The following is a 21235-nucleotide window of genomic DNA, read 5'->3' as shown; positions in this document are numbered from 1 at the left end:
TGTACACTCAGGTATGCATGTGTGCCCACTGTATTGTCAACTTGAATAAGTGGTAGGGTGGTGTGGGCCTGGAGGATGGAGGGGGAAGTGCAGCAGGAGCAACACAGGAATTCAGAATATACTGATTCTCCAGACTGTACAAAGTCTGATGAGCAAGCGTGCCAGCACTGAAAGGGCCTCTAGAGTTAGGAGATAGAGAAGCTGTTCTCTGCTTATGTGCAGAAAAATCCCAGGGAAGTTTTTTTCCTGCCCCTTGGGTACATACGGATATCCTCCGGAAGGACTTGAACTCAAGGTAGGTGAGATGCTCTGACAGCTCTTCTGGTTCCAGATGGTCAAAGAGCAGGGAGACTTTCCGTTTCTTGCTGGTGTTCGATTTTATCCTCTGAGTAAGTTTTCTGGACCAGTCACGGGCATTGCTTTTGTGGTTAACCGTGAAAGAGAGAGAAGATGGGGGGAAAAGAAATCAAGATTGCTTTTTAATGAAAGTAAATCCATTAATATTTTCCATAAGATTATACAAAGAACCATGAGCTAATTTTCCTTGGCCAAAACAATACATTAACAGAGTTTCTTCATATCAATTTTTTCTGTGGTGGCAACTATGAAACCTTGATGGTTTTCTATGAACCTTCTGAATGTGCCATGGGAACTGGGTAAATGTTTTGAAGGCCGTGGGAAGGGCAGAGTCTCAGGCATTGGTCATGGTTTTCTGGCCTTTGGTCCCCACTTCTTCATCTAGTCTCAGCCCTGGGCATGTCTATGCTCTCCATGTCTACCGTCTGTCCCTTCATTCTCATAAGAGTGATGGGGACACTCTAGTTGGAAATATCAAGGTAGGAGGGCAGTTTTCATGCCAGAAGAGCACAGAGAACCATACAGAGGAGAATCGTATAGGAACCTGTAGTCACTCTGGGCAGACTTGTGGTGTTTCCTCAAATGTCCCCAGCCACAGAAATGACCAAGGAAGCCTAGCCACCCCTAGCGGTTTCCCCCGCTATTGTCTTGTAATCAACCCATGTGTTTCTTATTGAGTGATTCAGTTTCAATTTCCTACACTAAGAAAGCGAAGGGAGGCAGCCATTTTGAGAGGTAGCAGGTTGCAGATCTGTTCCAAACAGGTGTTCCTGAGAATCTGTGTAACAAGGGTTTTGTGCTCAAATGAGTTTGGGAAATGCTATAAATTCTGTGGTCCCCTTGGCTAGCGAGTATATTACAGACTCTGAGGTGCACTGTAAAAGGCAAGTTCGACTCACCATTTCTCAAATATATCTGGCCAGGCAGCATCCCACTAATTCTTAAAGAAGATACTGTGAGAAATACTGGTGGAGGATAGTCATCTAGGGGCATATTGGGACAAGGAGGTTTGCATTTGAAAACTGCCATCGGGAATAGGTTCTGTGTCTTTAAAATGAGAAAACTGTTCACTTGAAAATGTTATTTTTCAAATTGTATAGTTCTAAGCAGAGAAGTACAGAAAATCCATACTGATAGATTTATTTGGGACTACAAAATGTGATTTTGAAATTCTACATTTCTATATGACTATGACACAGTGCATTGAAAGCCCTCATAGTCTAGCTTCTGCTTTGCTACTAAGCTAGCCATATGACCCCAGATGAGTCAGACAACCTTGTTGAGCCTCGGTTTCCTAGGATGTTGAATGAAATAACCTCTAGAATTCGTTTCAGTTCTAGAATTCTATATCCTTGGGATCTGCACTATTCCAACATAAAGTGGCCACATTGTAAAAATCTTAGCGTACAATGTGTGTACTCTCCTCTCTCAAATCCAAAAAGGCACTTATTTTTCCATGGTGGGCCAACCTCATAAATAATGTGAAATATTCCTGAGATCTCTTCCAGCTCTGGAAGTCTTTTACAGAATCCACACACGTTATAAACCCTCTCTGCTCAATTCATTTTTTAGCAGTGCCTTCCCCATTTTCAGGTTCGGGAGGCCTCCAGGCATTTGCTGCCGAAGAAGCATGAATTTAGTCATCATACTTTCAGTTTCTCATGATCTGGATACATTTTAGTCAATACCTTGCTACCTGATTTCTTTTTGACTGAGACTTATATATTTTTTGCTCTTGAATATTAGTCGCCCACAGCTTTATCACCAGCGGGCTTCTCTGCTTGCTTGTTAAATGTCAAGCTTTTCACTTTGGTGAGGCAATTTGACCCTGCTTGTGTGAGGGGCTTCTCCAGGTGGTGAGAGAGCAGTGGTTACCGCTGGGAGTCAAAGCCTAGCTGAGCAGCCTGGATTGTATTTCATGAGGAGGTGGTTTTGAAAGATTTGTCAAAACCTTGACACTCACATTTGAGTTGTGTCAATCAGGCGGCAGTGTAACTCCTCACCATTAGCTTTCACCAGTTCCTGAAACTCCTCCATAGTGTCTGTCAAGCTGGCATCCATTTTGAACATGATCCAGAATTCTGTAATCCAGTACCTACAAGAGAGGAGTTAAAAAACACAGTCCAAAACTGTGAGGCAAGGACTCACACTTTGGTGGGTTCTTCCCACAAAGAAGACTCAGAAAAAGACAGGCTGTTTTGTCCTTCTATATTCCTAGGAATATAGAATATATATTCTATGTATAGAACATAAGGAGCTGGGGAGCTGGGATGGGAGCATGGGGGAAGGGAAGAAAACAATCCAGTGACAATTCTCTGCCCCTCCTTACACTAAATGCTTTGACAGGATAAGGCATATCATAATCAAAGGAGCCATGACAGAGCTTTAGGCACAATCATGTGTAACAGATAATTATAAATAACACAACTCCAGACAAACCAAATGTCCAAAGGTGGGGCAATGTACCTGTAAATTACACTTTATCATAACTTAGAATATAACATGGCCATTGAAACATTTACAAAAATTTTAATGACTAGAAAAGAGTAATATAAAGTTAAGTTAAAACTATAGAACACAAAATTTTATATGTGTTTTGATCTCAACTATATTTAAAAAAATCTGGAAAAAAGATGAACTATAGCAAAGTAGGTAGTTGGATATGAGTGATTATTAGTATATTTTCTGTGTTTTAAAAATACTAATATGAGCTTTATAACTTTTATAATTAATAAAAACAAATGATAACCTCTAAGTTATTTGATACCAAAATGCTGTAAGACTGAGGAAAACACTGGTATAAAATATTAAGCTCAGGCACACTAACAGAAGTTGACTGTGCTCTATTAAGGAATTTACAGTACTAACAACTGCCCTTTCCAGTCTTCCCAGAGGTGGTTTACATACAGATGGTCAGGAAGCAAAAGGTGGGGAGGACAAGGAAAGAACTACAGTCACCTTGCTTCATTTCGCCCACTCCACAAAGTTCCAAATGCATGCAGAAACGTTACCTTACAAAATAGCAGATCTTCAGGCAAAGCCCTGGTGAATTACTTGCCAAGGCATCCTGATACGTGGGCTGTGGTCAAGGGAAATGGAAGCCTCTGTTATAGAAGCCAAATGACTTCTCATCTGTGGAAGTATTTGCTAAAACTACTGACATGACACCCAACCCCCTTCCCCCAACACATAATTTTTTTTTTTTTTAATTAAAATGTTTTCTCATCTCTCTGGCTATAAGAACCAACTTAATGTATGCTGCTACATGCTTATTATCACCTAGAAGGATGATGTGGTGACTATCCAACCCATGCTGAAAGGGCTTATGGAATGAGGCCACAGCATTTCCTTTGCAGGAGTAGAGCTAGGAAGTCAACTGCATTGAAGGGCCCCAGCACAGGTGACCTAAAAGAAGAAGGGACAAATGGCCTCCTGCCCATGTCCAAAAGACCATGAGTCCAACTGAGACAAGTTAAAAAGAGCAGCCCCTTAACTTTTAAAATCGATAAACAATTTGTGCAATGAATGAGAAGGGAAAGGAATAAATATTCAGATATACTATCATTATTAAGAATAATAATACAAAAATGCCAACATCCACATAGAGCATATAGGATATATAAATTCAGTAGGTTGATCCTGTAAGTTGTGATGGCATGACAGACAAAGCCATATGAATAGTCCAAAATACAATCACATTAAGGCTCCATATCATTCCTAAAATTCCATGGGAATGGTGCCGTCCTAAGAATATGAAAGAACAGCAAGATTCCATCAAGTTCAAACGTTTCTAGAGATATATGGAAAGAACATTCGTTTAAGAGTGAAAGAAATACAAAGTCCAATCTCATGGTGAATCTAGGGGGGGTCCTACCATCTTCCATCAACAGACTGAGGAATCAGGCTGTGTGGGCTGTGCGCCCTGCAAGACTCTGCCCTCTTTCTGTTTTAATAATTGCCATACGGGGCTCAGTGAATTCCAGCTGGGCCCCTGAGAGGAATCCAGGGAGAAGCCAGTGGAGATGTCGATTAACTGGGGCGGGAGCAGTTTTCCTTCAGTGAGTATGCGTATTGTAACTCCTGAAAAACTGAGAATTAAAAATAGCAAAAGTCCCCATCATATTATTGATTTTTTTATTAGGAAGGAATCTGTGCATTTTGAGATTTTTATATGCCTGTAGTATTTAAGAGCATATTAGAATGATAGCTTTGAAACTGCAATTCAGAATATATAATTAAGTGCTTTCGACCTGTGGTTTTAAATTGAAATCTTATTAAGTTTATGCATAACTTTGGAACATCTAAGATAATGTTAGCTTTACTGCTTATAACTTTAATCTACTAGAGTTATAAAAACTATTTAGAACTCAGGAAGGCCTCTGAAGTATTTAAAAATAATCTAAAATGTAAAAGTCTTAATTGTAGTTTAAAACCATTGGAAGTATTTAATTAATTAGCAGTCTCCAAATTAACAAAACATTTTTGAAGTCCCCTTAAAAATGGTGGAACATGCAAGACTTATAGAAAGAATAATAAGATTTGCAAGCTAAACTTGAACCCCTAAAGAAAAACTGTGGTTGTGCAATTCGTACTTCTAATAAAATGACTTTATTTTCAAAAACCTAAATTTTAATAAATTTACTGCCCACACAATCTGACCTGGAGGGCACCAAAACAAAACCAAATCAAAAACACAAAACCATGCACACATCAACAAAGCAATCACAATAAAAATAAGCCCAGGCAACTAGCAGACTTCATGAAGTAACAGGTTCTGACACCTGCCTTTGGGTATAAAAGGTAGGAGTGAGGATGAGATGACCTTACATGTCTCTATGCCACGTCGCTAAGAAAATGCATCCCCGCAATCCAAAGAGATTCAGCATAATGGTCCATTCCAGATAAATATATCTTAGAGTTTACATTTTTATCGTTTTATCAAAGAGAAATTTTTGTTCTCTTTTTTAATGATGAAAGCACAAAAAATACATTTCTCTTTTAAAACAACTAAGTGGACACATAAATCAACATGGTGCCTTTTACTGTGGAGTTTATCTTCCTCCTGGTGGTTCCTTATCCTTCTCTTCAAACCTCCCTTCTGGCAGCACAGGGTGGCTGCATGTGGGGCGGGGTCTATGTAAATCCTGTGGGTCTACATTGGAGTGCTGAGCCTGCAGGGCAGGCAGAATGCCAGTCAGAAGGGCAGAGCCTCCTAAGGTCATGCGAGCCCCTATGCCATAGCAAAGGCAGCCAGAAATCAGGCTGCTCACTTGAAGAGATGAAGCCAGCACTCATAACAGGCCAGTAATAAGAGGCTCAGGCATCTCCCGACCTGAGAAAAGGCCTTGTGGCTAGAAGTTTAGGCTCCACACCTTTTCTCTCGCTTTGCAGCTGGTCCTGTGACTGTAAAATACCAGGTCAGTTCTGACTGCAGTTTTCGGGCATCTGAACTATTCAAAGCATGTTTTCAAATTACTCCAACAGTGGAAAACCAGAAAACCTTCTGAGCTTATTTAACAATTCTATTACTCCCAAGACAGAACAGAGAAACCAAGTGTGAAAAAAAGATCGTCTTGCCTTCAGTGTTTAAGTTGGGTTTCGATGATAGAGTCTTGCTCATATTCCCTTCTTGGAATCCCTTCCCCCTACACAGACCTGAGCAAAGCCCAGATTCCTCACCTCAAAGTCCTGACGGATACAGAAAAAGTATCTGAGTGTTTTGCACCCACAATAATACAATTCATTGTGTCCTACCATGAGATGACCACTAAGCTAAGTTCTAGAGAAACAGAGATAGATAATAAGCCTGGGTTTCTGCCCTTGAGGGACAGTCTAGTGGGGAGGATATGTAAAAAGGTAATTTACAATATGGTACATGTATTTTTAAATATATGCTAAAAATAGATTTTTTTCTTAAAGTAACTCGTAATTTAATTAATTTTTCAGTACCCTTGCAAAACTAGACACACATGTTTTGCAGTTTACTTATAATAGTCATCTATAAAGACCAGAGTATATAGCTATAACATTTCAAAACTTACAGACTGAAGTTTAGGTAGATCAATTTATTTAGCTAACAGAGTTAAAGTACTTCACACCTTCTGCAATCATAGATGAAAACCTTTTCAAAGGGGATTACAACCGGGCCAGGGACGTGAGAGACATGACTTAAGCCATACAAAACTAAAGCCATAGGAATTAAAGATTTTCAATCCATAATACTATTTTAAAACACCAGATGTATTTTTTTTTACAGGAGGGGGTTGGAAAGGTCAGGAAAGACTTCACAGAGGGTCTTGAAAGAGTTTGCTAGGCAAAGGGAGGAGAAGGTGCAGGAACTGTAAGGGGATCCAGTACAGTCCAGTGCATTGAGAAGTTTGGCGTGGAGGGAAAGGGGGTTCTGAGAGCTCTAGGACGCAGCAGGAGAGACACACCAGGGTCCGACTGTGGAGGGCCACTTCCTGGCAACTGACATTATCCTTGTAGTGCAGAGGCTCTGAAGCAATGACCTACCTGATTTGTCTTAGGAAAGTAACCTCAGAAGTAGATAATGAACTGGAGGGGGAGGCACGTATGGGACAGAGGCCCAGGAGACCATGGGGGCCCGAATGAATGCAGTGGCATGGGAACAGGGAGAAGAGGCCAGATAAGAGTCGAGAGTGCTTCTGATGTTTCTGATTTAGGCAATTGAATGGGTAATGACACCATTAACTGAAAGTGAAAATGAAAATACAGATGTCAAAGCAAAACTAATGGGGTAGTAGCTGGGGTGGGGAGGTGGTGAGTTAATGAGTTAAGCTTTGAATATATTAAGATTCAAGTGTCTGCAGGACAAACTAGCATAAACATTTTTTTTTAAAATGGTTTGGGTTAGAGAAATACAGACTCGAAAGTCATCGGCACAGAGGAATGGCAGTGACAATGCTGGTGAGAAATCACCCAGGGAAGGAAGTAGAGCGAGGTAAAAACAGGATGTTATCCTTGTATTTTAGAGGTACTCGAAGAAGATGCTAGATGAAAAGGTAGAGGAGAGATGGCCCAGGAGGAAGGAGAGCCAGGAAGGTACAATTCCGGGAGCCCTGGAGGGAGAGTCTGTAGAGCAAGGGCTTGTCAATGATGCCCGGTGCTTCTGGGAGGTCAACATGAACAGGAATGGAGAAAAAGCCATTGGTCTTGGCAATCAGGAGGTCACTGGTGACATCAGAGGAAAGTCTGAGTTACAGGAGTGCAGGCCACAGTTGAATTAAGGAGTGAGTGGGAGTTGAGAGACTGGAGATACTGAGTGTAGGCTATTTTAAGAAGTTTGCACATCAAATTTCTAACCCTAACAATGAAATGAAGGGGAGGCAAGGTTGAGAGTTTATTTTTAGGCTGGGGAGACTTGAATGTGTTTTAGGCTGAGGGGCAGGTGCCATCGAAGAGTTAGAGTTTAAAAGTATAGGAGAGATGGGAGACAACTGATGGGCTAAGATTCTGTGAGAAGTGGGAGGGAGAAAGGCGAGGGGAGATGGATGGGTTCACCATGTGGGCAAGCAGCTGGCGGCGTACCAAGGGCAGGCACCCCAGGTACAATTTAGTCCTTAGATCAACAAACAATTTTTCCAGTGAGAAGTATTTAATCCCTGCCATTGTTTAGAATTGCTGGTACATCAAGTTAATAAAAAGCAGATAGACTTTGAGTCAGTTTTATTACGGTTTTAAAATTCTCTGCCAATGAGACACCCACTTATTACCTGCACCTCTTATGACATGGACCTCTACCAATGCTCTGCCCTTGGAATGCCACCGGAAACACCTCCTTTGAGATAAGAGGTAAAGATTTATAAGTAGGTTTAGAGAAAAGATTCAGGCCCGGGGGCTTTTATTTTTATCAGTGTGCCAGAAGATGAAAAGGGAGAGATCTGGGAGAGTGGTAAAAGATTAGAAGAGCCACAAGTCATGACTCAGTGCCAAGGACCTGGGCTTCAGGTGCTAAACAGTCTCACCCCACCTACAGCCCTTTCTCTTAGGGGGGGTCACAGTTTACAGTGTCATCAACGAGAGGGAGAAGGCAAGTGCTTTCTCCACCCCACTCAGTTCACACCCCATAAGGAGGTTAAAATCCAGTAGTGTTTGCTGCCTGAAGCTAACAGGCATCAGCAGACTCTCCAGATGCTATGGCATTAGGAAGCTTTTTTCAGAACCTGAGGAAGATTGCAGAATTGGATGGGAAAGCCAGAATGCAGTTTATCATTTGAATCATGCTTGCATGCTTGTCAATTTGCACAGGATAGATATGAATTTTGGCTATTCTATGTGAAAGGTATTTTTCCTAGCCACAGGCACTGAAGAAGACTGTTTCCATGTTGATTTCTTTGACTACTGCCCAGAGCAATCGGCATCAATAATATTGTCCCTCCCAACAGAAGACACACACACACGTACATACCTATGTACACACACACGCACCGCATACCCTGAAAGGACATATGAACCCATTTACCACTCAGGGTTATTCCGAATTAACCAAAATGAAAGCACACTTCAAACTTCAACATACTTCAGAAGGAATCCCATTTGGGGATTTCCAGTCATTGCTAAAAGGATATAAGGTGACAACTTTTTGGAGCAGTTCGGCAGAGGAAATGATAATTCGGTGCATGGTCAGCATGACTTGCAACAGTTGGTTACTTCGACACAGGTTGCCATCTGCATCTGAAAACATAAAGAACAACATCTGAGCGAGTCCCCTGCAGTGAGAAATCAGTCACCTGGTGGAGCCCCTGACAACCCTCCATTACTCAAGGGTACGTGGCCAGACTGGGGGTTCTTCAGGCACCGTGCTTTTCTCCCACTGCCTGTAGCACCATACATCCCTTCCTTTTTTGCTTTTATCTTCCTGTTGAATTCTCCTCTTCCCAAAATGTCCATTTTGATGCTCACTAATCACCCCGCCTGAAAAATGGTAGAATCTTGGGAAAGGGATGAAATTTGCAACAGTACACTTGAGTCTCTGTTGAAAGCACGAGCAGATTCAGGTTTTGCGAGGCCTAAAGTATACATAACGGCCAGGGTTCAGGAGGTTCTTTCTGCAGTCAGAGTAAAAACGGTTATGGTCTTACTAGATTACCTAACTTTTGCAAGTTTTACATAAACATATGACCATCTGAATATACTTCAGGGGCTCTCCCATGGCCTTGGAGAGTCCCTGAAACATAAACGTCCCTAATTTTATGGGCAGTATGCCTCTGGATGAAAGTAGAGGAGGAAGACAATGGACAAACGTTAAATTTGGAGATGATGGGTGGGTTATAAGTATCCATGATGATTTGTATCAAAGAGCATGGTTAGCTAGGTTTTCTAAATCCCAGCTGGTAGCAAATAATAAGACGCATTCTATATATTGGCATTGGGTATAAAGATATCCCTTAAAGTAGTTTTCAAAATCTTTTCAACAGCTACAGCATGAAGTATGAGGAGCTTGCTGGTTATTCGCTGCCAGATCTAGTCTCCGTCCTTCCCATGGACTGCATCGCCATTGCCAGCCGGCTTCCAGCTAGGTTCAGCCATTGGGAGGCATCGGCACGAGATGAGAGGAGAGAGATGAGAGGAGAGAGAAGTCAGGATATTTCTTTCTCGTTCCCTCTCTGCTTTCGTGCCACTTCCCTGATAGTAGCTACAGGTCTCTTTGATGAGAGATCACACTGGTTGGCCTCTCCTTCATGACTCCAGCTCTCACTGGGATCTGATACTTCTCATCTCCCTTGGCCCTGTGTCCCTGAGGGTGGCAATGACTTCTGGCTGCTGACAGTCCCTAGGTGCAGTGCTCTTAATTCCACTCTCATCTTTGTATACAGTTCCATCAGTAAAGTGTCTTCATTTAAACAAACTACGTGAATTCTATTCCCTGCTGGGAACTTGAATAATTCAGGGTAAAATACCAAATGAAAGAATAAAATATGAATTGCTTTATCATTTGATAGCTCTTTAAAATATACTGTATAAAAGGTGTTGTCGTTTTCATTTTTTTTCCAAGTGTACCAAATGATAAATGAAGGACACAGTGCATTTGGGCTCAGGATTGAGAAGTCCTAGCTCATTCTCAAAGGATGACCTAAAATCATAGTTCACTGAGAAAATGTAAGTAAACTGACAGGATCACTCACCTTCCCATCACCAAACCCACCAATTCACCTGCACTCTATTACTCTTACTGCCTGCCTTCCCGTTTCCACGGAAGGCCTCAAAGAGGCTAACGCTTCCACTGTGCTCTGGGTCTCTGCCTTTCTCAAGGACTTTTACCCTGCCTTTGTCCACTTTCTCTCTTGCATTGTCCACTTTTCTCTGTCTCTCCTGGATTACTTCCATTGGCATTTGGACATGCCCCAGAATCTCCTGTATAAAATGAAATGAAATAAAACCTCAAACTATCATCCTCTCTAGCTACCTCTCTGTTTCTCTATTCTTTTTGGTAAAACCTCACTGTCATCAATTTCTCACCTCCCATTCATTTTCAGCCATTCTGGTTTGACTTCTAACTCTATTATTCCACTACACATTTTATTTTCAAGGTCACCAAGCAGCTCCACATTGCCAAATCCAGTAGTTTATGCCTCTGTCCTCATCTTACTTTATGACTCAAGTTGCAGGCGACTCAACCCACGTCGACAACTCTCTCTTTCCTGGAACACTTTCTTCTCTTGGCTTCCATAACATCACACTCTCTTAGCTTCTCTCTCAAGCTCTTCTTCTGTCTCCTCTTCCTCTGCTGAGCTTTTAAATGTCACCATGCTCTGTGGCTTATTCCTCCCACTTCTTTTTTCTAACAATTTAAAAAATTTAAAACTTCTTAAATTTGACATTAAAAAAATATAACTTCTTTTTTTCCTAAGTGAACTCATCTAGTCGTTCAGCAAAAATACTATCTGTAACTGCCCAACTTGCATCTTCCTCCCTGAGTACCAGATTAGTATGTCCAACATCCTACTTGGCAAATCCACTCAGATGTGTAATTTCAAACTTAACCCATCCAAATAAAACTCTTGACCTCTCCCTCCCCCATTTCATCCTTCCTCCACTCTTCCACATCTTGGAAAATGGTACCACCAACCATCCTCTCAGTCACCCAAACAAAAACCTACAGGTCACCCTTCTTTTCACTTTCTCTCTCATCCAATCCATCAGCAAGTCTTGATTCTACCTTCAAACTATATCACAAACCTGTCCATTTCTCTCCATCACACTAGTTGTAGCCATGACCACAATGCAGTACCCTAACTGACCTCCCTGCTTCCACTCTTTTCCACCTACAGTCCATTCTTTACACAGAAGCCAGGAGCAAGTGAGCTCCTAAAATTTATACAACAGGTCATGTGCTTAATAGGTTTTCATGGATTCCATGATACTTGTAATAAAACACAAACTCCCTACTATGGCCAACGGATCGCCACATGTTCTGGCCCCCTTTAACGTTTCCCATTTCATTTCATACCATATCACTTCTCTCCACACTTCTATTTATGCCTCAAACTCTCCTACCTCCTGGCCTTTGCATTTGTTATTTCTTTCCATGTGGTCTTTCTTCCTTTGGCTCATTTGTCATTTAGGTCTCAGTTTCAATGTTGCAACCTAAGAAAGGTCTTCCTTAAACCACCTGAGGTAGCTATTTCCCTACCTGAGTTTCTTCATATTACATATCATGATCTGAAGTTATCTTTTTAATTTAATTTTTCTTTTCTGAGTCTCCACTAGAATATAAGCTTCATGAGACCTGAGTCTTGTCCTGTTTCCCGCCCAGCCCCCCTCGACGAGCTTCTCTCTCCAGGGCCTAGAACAGTGCTGGAACATGGTAGGCATTCATTAAACATTTGTTGAGTAAATGAGTGGACTGTATCAAATAGAAGACCCCTTAACTTTTCATGTACCTTTGGATATTGAGTTTAAGCATTAGCTATTTCATCGACGATATATAACATACATACTTATTTTCTTCTTGGCTACAGTTTACAAAGGAAACTCGAGTTACAACTTGACAAATCGTTTTTATAAACAGTACTCAGCTAGCCTGGTTATAGTTTTGTAAATTTTTCATTCAATTCTTCTAAACTTATACTCTGGTGAGGTAGGGTTAGTATTGCTATCTCTGTTTTCTGGCCCACACAATTTCTATAATCTCTTACCGAAAAAATTCTGCATAACAAGCTACCACAAAACTCATTTATTTTTTTCTCTAGTGTCTGAGGTTTGGCTAAGGGTTGGCTGATGTAGGCTAGGCTTTGCTGGGGGCCATGCTCCACACACCCCCAGCTTCCTTGGATCAGTGGGCTAGCTGAGATATGTTCTCTTGTGGTGATGGTGAGGCACCAAAGGTCAACTGGAAATATTCAAGGCATCTTAAGCCTAGGCTTGGAACTGGCATGCTGTCACTTCTGGCTTATTCTGTTGGCCAAAGCAAGCCACACTGCTGCATATCCAGTCAAAGTGGAAAAGTTTACTGACACAGAGGAGGTTAAAAATTGAGAGTGGGAAATAATTCAATCAAATCTACTGCAATTATGGGGAGGTCACTTTTCAATTCAGCATCTGAAAATAGTTTTTATAATGCAGCTTGCCTCACAGAGGTAGTAGTGTTCATATTCCTATACCCTACTGTAAAACGTGGGAGAAACTGTGAAATATATTTGTAGGGTATGCAACAGAATGTTCAAAGGAGCTACGGACACAGTTGCAGGCTTATTTAGTATGGACAGAATCTCAGACTTGTGATTTCGACACTTTGTGGCTGGCTAGCATCTTCCCATGGATGCTCATATATTAGAGAAAGGGTCTTAGAAGGATCTTGGGTGAGATCAAAACCAGTTCACATAGGGAAAGATTCAAGGGTCTGAATGGATTTATTAGGCAGAAGACTCAGGAGAGAGATTAGAATTATCTCTGAATATTTGGAATGTTACTTGTGGGAGAAGGTTTACACATGTTCAGTGGGGCCACAAAAGAAAGAACCACAGAGTATGAACAGAAGTTATAGGAAAGAGAACAGGACACAACATGTGGCAGAAGCTTCTAACCACTAGGACTGTCCAACGAGGGAAGCATATGCAGCACAGAGGCATCCAAAAGGAGGCTGGAAAGGGATATTTTTGAAGCATGATTGTGACTGGCAGAGCAGCTCTTAGTTATTGAAATCCTACTCAATACCAGGGGCTGTGCTAAGCACTTTAACGATGTAATCTCTAATTCTCACAACTCTGCCATGTTGGTAGAGATATGTTCTCTTGTGGTGATGGCGATTTATAGCTGAGGAAATTAAAGAATGGAGAGATTAGGTAATTTGTTCCAGGTCAAAGAGACAATGAGTGGAGGCGCTAGAATCTGGCTCCAGGTCTGTCTGATTCCCAAACCCATCCTCTTTGTACTGCACTCGGTCGATAAGGAATTCAAGTGTTAAGCAGGGGGCTAACGTGGATGAGCTTAAGATCTCTTCCAATCCTTATGGCTACAAATCTGAGAGATGCCACTGGGATATTAGACTGGTACCAATGCACATTTGGAAGACTAGCTTTTGTACTCTGGTGATTTCTGACATACTCATGGAAGCCTTGGTTGATGGATATTGACAAATGAAGTTGCCTTTAAAATAAGAAGGATGCTCTGCCTAAGATTCACAATCATATTCATGCTCCACTTTTACCTTGCACCCTCTCTTCCAGTTCCGCGATGTTTCCCCACTGTGGCTTGTTAATCTTCACATGCTCTCTGTGAAGTAAGGGCTGGTAAATGGTAAGGCCAGGAGGGGATGACTTACTCAGCAAAGGGAGGCAGAGACAGGGTGACAGAAGAAGCACCTCTGTACCTAGGTCCAGAACCACATCCCCCTACACTGCTTTCTCAACAGGAGAATGTCTTGAGTATTCGCTTGCCTTCATTCCCACCACCAACTCTCCCCCACGTGACCTTGAACCTCCTCCACATGACCTCATCAAGGATGCATTCTCTGCCTGCCCTCATCTCACAGAGCATCCACTTCTTCTTGAGGGGAAAAGGGTACTTTTGAAAGTCAGATTTCAAAGTGGGTGGTCAAAGGGAATCTACCTTCCAGGCTGCTGGGTGTTATTTTGATAGTTTGATATAATTGCTGTAAGCTGATTTAAATATTTCAATGAATAATTTCGTTTTGTTTGCATCTTGAGGCTTTTTAAAAATGCAGGGTGTCATACTAAAAATTTTAATAAGTAAAATGTGCAATGCATTTCTCACTGCCATCTGCTCCTCCTCACACTTCGGGGGAAGATTTTTTTAAAGGATTGAAATCTGAGTGAGGTACAAAATGTCAATGTTACATACTCTGTCACTTGACTTGGGTAGTCACGTATGCTGCTAGAGAAGTATACAATGACTCACCCAACCTGTGGACCATTTGCTCCACAGAGAAAAATAATGTGGCTTCTAGGAGTCATTTGTCTATGAAGCAACAACCCGTTTTTCTTCATTAGACTCATGGCGACAAAAGCTATACTTCGTGAACTCACAGAATCTTGGGGCAGAAAACACTTTATACATCTTCTATCTTGACCTTCCATCCGATGCATTATTTTCTCCTAAAAGCATCACAGATGGCTATCTAGCCTCTGCTTGTACCTTTCCAATGAAGGGATACAGCTCCCTAAATATTCTAGCAACTTTTCATTCTACTTTAGTTAAAAACAGTTTTGAACACGATTAACCAATATTGACAATCTACTCTGTGCAAGGCACTGCCCTGGGTCCCCAAGGAAATCTGAAGAGCTATAAGAAAGCCCATCATTGAGGAGTTTACAGTCTAACTGGGGAATAAGACACACGTCCAAGAAATCTAATAATATCAGGCAGTAACTGTGAGGACTGAAGCCATGGAAGCTATGCAGAACAGTGGTAAAGTTCAGAGAAGGGAGAGGCACTCTCCAGTGTGGTGGTTCAGGAAGCATCTTTTGATATCCGTGGTGAGGTGACCCAGAACTTCAAGATGCAAGAGGCCATATGGTCCAGCCCTCTTCCTGCACACTCTTTTTTTCCTTTCTGTGGTTTAGTCTTAAGTAAGCTATTTGCCTCTAAGAGCGATGAACTGCTCCCTGATGATTAGAATCCTGTGAGAGCAAACGTGCAAATGGCTGCATTCCAGGCCCTGCTTGGTGCTGACAAGAGGTGGGGCGACTTTCCTACAGCGAAGGCTTGTCTGGGAGATGAGGCAGAAGTGACTTGCTGTGAAATGGACATAAAACATGTCTAGCACCAGAGAAACTCCAGAACAGAGCCTTTTCTTCTCCTTTGTTTTGGTTTCCATGGAAATCTCTTGATATCTGAAAGGATTTGAATGTACCAAAGGCAGAACATCAGAAATTGGTATGCTGAGGGTAGGGAGGCTGTCAGTGTTGGGGGCATAACACAAAATAACAGGTACATGAAAACCAGGGACCAGAAAATGGTATTGGAAAGCTAGTGTCAGGAAACTATGCAGGCAGAGTTGGATCTAGAGCCTACAGCAGGGCTGAAGTGGTGAATGGAGGTCAGTCTTTCCAGAAACAAGAAGACAGGCTCCAGGAAGAACACAGAATTCTGAATGTATAACAACAAGGTAAATGTTCTAAAGAAACAAAACCTACTTGACAGCAAGACTATTACATTCATTAAATCCTGTTTGGAGAGTGCACAAGAATTGGCAAGCCGAAAATAAGTTCACTAGCTTGTTGTTCTATGTTTTATTTTATATTTTAGTGCCAACAGTTGCAACTGGGGCAGGAAGTACATGTGAAGAAAGAACATGGAGATACATAGAATTCTCAGAGCTTCTACTACCTGAGCAGCTTAAAACATGTATCAGACACCACCTTGACATTGTTTTCGTCCCTGGCCCCTCAAGATGCAGGAGGAGAACAACTGGGAAAAAGCAACTGTTTGGCTAAGGACAGAGTCTCACTTCCCAGGGCATGTGTAAGAATCAGTATGGTTGTTGCCAGTGGTATGCTGGTAAGAGTTTAAAGAAAAGCTCTCCTGGGGTGACAGGGAGGGGGTGTCCCTGATTTGTAGTGTTTGCAGATTTCTGTGGTGTAAACACTCCCACTATGGCCAATCTCAAGCTATCGATGTGGACTCACTGAATGTGGAGCTGGGAATTGATGCTTGCAGTTAGCTTCCATCCAGATGTGGCGGCTCCAACGAGCCGCGGTTGTAGGTCTGGTCAGTGGACCTAAGGTCAAAAAGACTGGTGCCTGCTCAACACCTTGTTGTATTCCTTCCTATGTGGTGTCCTTGTTCCCAGGTGCTCCTGAAACAATTGTACTCTTCATTTCACTCTGAATCTCGTGCCCCCTGGGCCTTCCCTGGTGACTGAGCAGTTGTCCAGATCTACATATTCCTCTGGTAAAGAGAAGGACTTCAAAGACGACTCCTCTCGGAATATTTGCATTGCAATAGCAACTTCTTGGAGTGGATAGCGCTCTAACCCAAGGACAAAAATTTTAATGTAAGGTGAGATTTGGGAGAAAAGAAGTCCCCAGTTCCTTATAAATTTAGCCCTGCTCTTGTTCCCTCTGTGATAGCCTGGCACATCACACCCAGGCCAATGGTGTGGGGCCTGACAAGTGAGAAAAATGTAGTCTAGCTAGAATATTTTCTATTCCTTGGTCTAATACAGTGTCCAGGAGCTCTGAGTCTCTTGGTTACAATTAGCCTTTACTTATCTATTTGCAATGCCAGGTGACATCACAACATGGACAATTCACAAGCCTCCATTTAACCATGACCTGCGATTTCAAACTTCTGCAACAGGCCTTTAAGCAGAGGTTTTTTAAAAAAAAAAAAAAAAGTGAAAAAAGGGCTGGTTAGGCTCACCTCTTCTCTCTGCTCCTTCCTAACCCCTGGCGGGTGATGATGGCCAAAGACAAGGAATCAGAGAAGAGAAACCTGGCTAACCCATCCCTACATAAAGGGGATTTGGTCTCATTAGGCTTCCTTCGACGCCTGTCCCAGAGAGGCCAACTGGGGAGACACTTGGTGAAAAAAAGAACCTGTGCTTTCCTCCCTTCATTCTGTTGATACTTATTTACTGTCCGGCTGGGTCAGAGCAGTGGAGCCGGAGGAGGGACAGGGGTTTCAAGTAGCACAGCACCTAGGTACAGACACGGACACAAAACATGCGCCTGTACCCAAAAGCCATCTCCGAAGCCAGCTAGCCCTGGAGAACTATTATTCTCCCTAGATGAGAACACCTGATAGCAGTACATTATGTTTTTCTAGCACTCATTTTCAACAAACAGAATTGTCTGTGTTGAACACCTGAGTCGCACAACTGTGTGCAGTAGCAGGGCCCATGGGCTCCATTTTAAAGATGAGGAAACTGTTCCTTGGCCATGGTCCCAGGGCTGATGAGTAGAGGCTCCTGGACAGGAATGTCCGTCTGACACCTAGCCCAGGGCTCTTCACAATGTACCTGCTTCTCCTCAGGGATTACGAGATGAGTGGGGTGAAGACTAGTTCTACTGAGAAGGGCTCTAACTTTCATCCACATATGCTGCACAGCTAAACTCCCTACCTACCTCCCACTTCTCTTTCTCCCCAAGAAGCCCTATACCTATACGGACCAACCTCTTCGCCTGCTCACTGCAATTATGTTACATGTAGTCTAAAAATCTCTCTGCAAATCTGAACTTTGAAAGCCACTACTTTTCACGACATTAACACAAAGCAGTTATTACTGGCACCATTTAGCTAGGACAACTAGAAACCAGAAAGCCTGTGAGCCAGCGGCCACGTGGGTGAAAACAAGTCCCCTGTGGGCTCACATCCCCCTGTGCTGGCCCACCTCTCCCTCCCCACTGCAGCAGCCACTCGCTCCATCCTCAGCTGACCCAGACCTGGACAGGAACATGTCTCCCTGGGCATGGCTTTTCTGCTGGACTGTGAGGCTCTGTGCAAAGATGACCTAGATTTTCTGGATGAGCGACTAATCTACACATGTCTAACCAAGCGCATGAACTGCCTCGAGTGAAAAATAGCTTTTAGCTATGTCGCCTCTGCTGTGCAAGACAGCCGGTCTGCCTTGGGGACTGCCACCTCGACCGGACCTGTCATGTCTGAAGAATCAGGGGTCTGAGAAGTCACAAGGTCAGCTGTCCTCTTCGGTTCTGCAAACTGGACACAGTTCTGGGGATGAGGGTTGGGAGGCTGGGCTGGCACTAAAAGATAAGGGGAGGGAGAAGGCGTGACAGGTCCTGGGCAGACTCAGTGATCGACTCTGAAGCATTGAGGACAGTATGACCTCAAACTCTCAGAGACACTGTTGGAAGGTAGCACCCACTGAATACCTGGCTGCTTCTCTGGGGCCCATTGACCTCCCTGGGAACAATCAAATTATCTGGCTGGGAAGTTAAGCTGTGATTTGATCCTTTGCTGACGCAGCCTACTTGGCTCACACACAGTGATAATTCCCCACCACAGCAACATAGAAATGTGCCTGGTAGGGGGCAAACGGGCAGCGGGGCCCTGTCCCAGCTTGCCAGAGGACACAGAGCGCTGCCAGCATGTGGCTGGGGGAGAGGCTAGCAAAGGGGGAGTGGACCCAAAGAAACAAATGAAAACAGGGGAGGAAATCTAGGGCAGCGCTTTTTCCCTGCTCACTGGAGCACATTCCTGTGGCTTCATTCTTGTCTGTTAAATTCTGCGCCTTTTTTGCATATTTGTTGACAAGCTGAAAAGGTATTAAGAAGCAACTCAAGGGAACTTTCCATATATGCAGTAAAATAGCACGGTCTAGCTGAGACTGGTTAGCCTCAAATTCAGCCTCCTTCAGAAAGTTCTTCTCAATGTGTGACTTGATCCTAACACACTTACCTGCCTAGATAACCTCGTTCCAGGTCATAACAGGACTGAAGCAGTTGGTGTATGTTGACGCATGATAGCAATTCATCGAGTACAGTCTTACCACAAATTGTGCTTTTACCATAAAAACTGTCCTTGGCTTATAACGCTCTGCAGTGAACAGTCCTGTACAGAAACATCGTCATATCACCACGTGTGGTAAAAGTAACTGAGCAAAGTCTTTTGTAATCAGATAGAAGTTATTCTGAAAGTCTCTTCTCCCCTTCTTCAGCTGTCATTAGGATTAGATTACATTTGATTAAAAACAGAAAAAATGCTTAGTAAACTGACTACAACAGTGAATTGTTCTTATTTCTCTTACTGGATTTGGGACATTATTTTGTCTTTCTCTTTGCTTTAACTATTCCAAATAAAATTTATTTATCACGAAATATTGACTCTAACTACAACTCAAAGAATGGCAGTCCACTCTGCCTTGTGACACCGTCGGTGTCAGTGAGATTGGACCTGGTTTCCCCTCAAGCGTGGTCCCACTCCATGGCAGAGCTAGTTGCGGGCTTTCAAAACCTATTTCCAATCCCAAGTTTTAAATGCACCCTCCCCTCAGATGGAAGAATTTCTTAGAGTTTACTGAGGTGCTAGAGAGAAATCTGCACAAGGCCCCGGGGAGCAACTCTGAGAGGAGGCCTGCATGGGTGGGTAAGGAATCTCAGTACCTGAAAGAAAGTGCCCTATACTAAGGAGCCAAGAGCAAACAAGAATGTTTCGAGACAACCCAAGTCAGGAATTAGTGCTGTGTCACCATCTTACAGAAACGGCCCAAATGCAACACTGAAACTCATAATAGTGATACCAATTGGGAGATGGAAGAACCAAGAGAAAGATTTGGTAGTGATGGAGGAAATGGAGCATCTGACTGGAAGAAATGAAACATATTCAAAAATCGGCCTGATTCTCTCTCCCTATGTCTTTCTCTGTTGCTCTCTCTTCGTTAACATACATGTTAGGCTTCCTGTGCACCAGAGAGTCTTTACATGTGCTGACTCTACAAGATAGGTGACATTACTATCATCTGATGATGAGGGATGGAGGCAAAAGGAGAGGTAAGGTACCTTTCCCAAGTTTAGCTATTACGTGGCGGACCTGGGATTCAAACCCAGGCTGCACAGCCTTGGGAAAGCTCTGGACATTTCTGAGCCTCGATTTGCTCATTTGCAGAATGAGAGCTTGACAATGTCCTGCCTCCATCCTTCCCAGCAGAGAGATAATCAGGAGATCAGCCAAGATAAGAAAGCTTATATATCTCTTAAGGAGAACAAGGTCCTGAACTGAGTCCAAATCACTGTAATTTCTGGTTGACTTGTGGGTCCCAAATATCTAGGCTGTCTGACAGTTGTCACATGGGCACACAAAACCCCCAGCTCCATTGCTAAAGCACTAGTAATGTACATTTAATGGTGCTTTCTCACCGACTACCCTCTCCGTGCACTTTAGCTCATTTGAGCAAGACAACTCTGTGGGGTGGGTATTATTTCATAGGTGAAGAAACGGAGAGTGAGGTGAAGTGACCTGTCTAATGCCGCACAGTTGATGAGTGATGGTGTTGGGACCTGAGTTTTGGTCTTTTGACTCAAGCCCCACCTTTTCCATGGTATCTCACTGCTTCTCATTCTGAGAGCTGTGAAGATTAAAGGCACATCTTTAATCTCGGCACTTGAGGGTTTTTGGAGCCAGCACTTGAGGGTTTTGGGAGCCAGCCTGCATGCTGAATGAGAATACCAACAATAATAATCACCACCCTATACTGAGCATTCCATGTGCCAGATAGGGGCGAGGCTATGTTATAGACACTCTAATTTTTACCACAGCTCTGAGTGGTAGGTGTTTCTGTTTCACACATGAGGAAATAGATTCAAGAGAGGTAAAATAACTCATTAGTGGTCCCACAGCTAGGAAGTGGCAGGAAACGGGGCTGTAAATTATTGTCCTGGTTACTTTATCATTATGATTCTAGGGTTTTTAGTCTATGATAGACTTGCATGGCCTT

The 21235-nt window shown here is 42.9% G+C and overlaps 1 protein-coding gene and 1 long non-coding RNA gene across 11 annotated transcripts in view; one reads left to right on the top strand and one right to left on the bottom strand.

The window, feature by feature from the left end:
* Positions 1-21235, bottom strand: part of RASGRP1 (RAS guanyl releasing protein 1) — an 86194-nt gene that overhangs the window by 23875 nt on the left and 41084 nt on the right. For 8 of the 10 annotated variants that reach the window (XR_005648889.1, XM_039843935.1, XM_039843934.1 and 5 more), the window contains 4 exons: positions 8946-9051; positions 3369-3431; positions 2321-2452; positions 266-419 (listed from right to left, as the gene is read on the bottom strand). Coding sequence is in view for 9 of the 10 variants with exons in the window: in XM_039843935.1 (XP_039699869.1) it covers positions 266-419; positions 2321-2452; positions 3369-3431; positions 8946-9051 (455 nt within the window). In the remaining variant the exon portion in view is untranslated. Of the gene's footprint in view, positions 1-265; positions 420-2320; positions 2453-3368; positions 3432-8945; positions 9052-10966; positions 11154-16466; positions 16660-21235 lie in introns of those variants that run through there. The other 2 variants (XM_039843941.1, XM_039843940.1) reach the window with 2 other exon arrangements.
* LOC120587206 (uncharacterized) lies at positions 14693-17176 on the top strand. Its single transcript, XR_005648890.1, has 2 exons — positions 14693-16302; positions 16631-17176. It is a non-coding gene; the product is annotated as an uncharacterized LOC120587206 (long non-coding RNA).

The sequence above is a fragment of the Pteropus medius genome, unplaced genomic scaffold, assembly GCF_902729225.1.
Source record: "Pteropus medius unplaced genomic scaffold, Ma_sr-lr_union100, whole genome shotgun sequence".
Classification (NCBI taxonomy): domain Eukaryota; kingdom Metazoa; phylum Chordata; class Mammalia; order Chiroptera; family Pteropodidae; genus Pteropus; species Pteropus medius.
The sequence above is the reverse complement of the archived record's forward strand: the minus strand, read 5'-3'. Positions and strand labels throughout refer to the sequence as shown.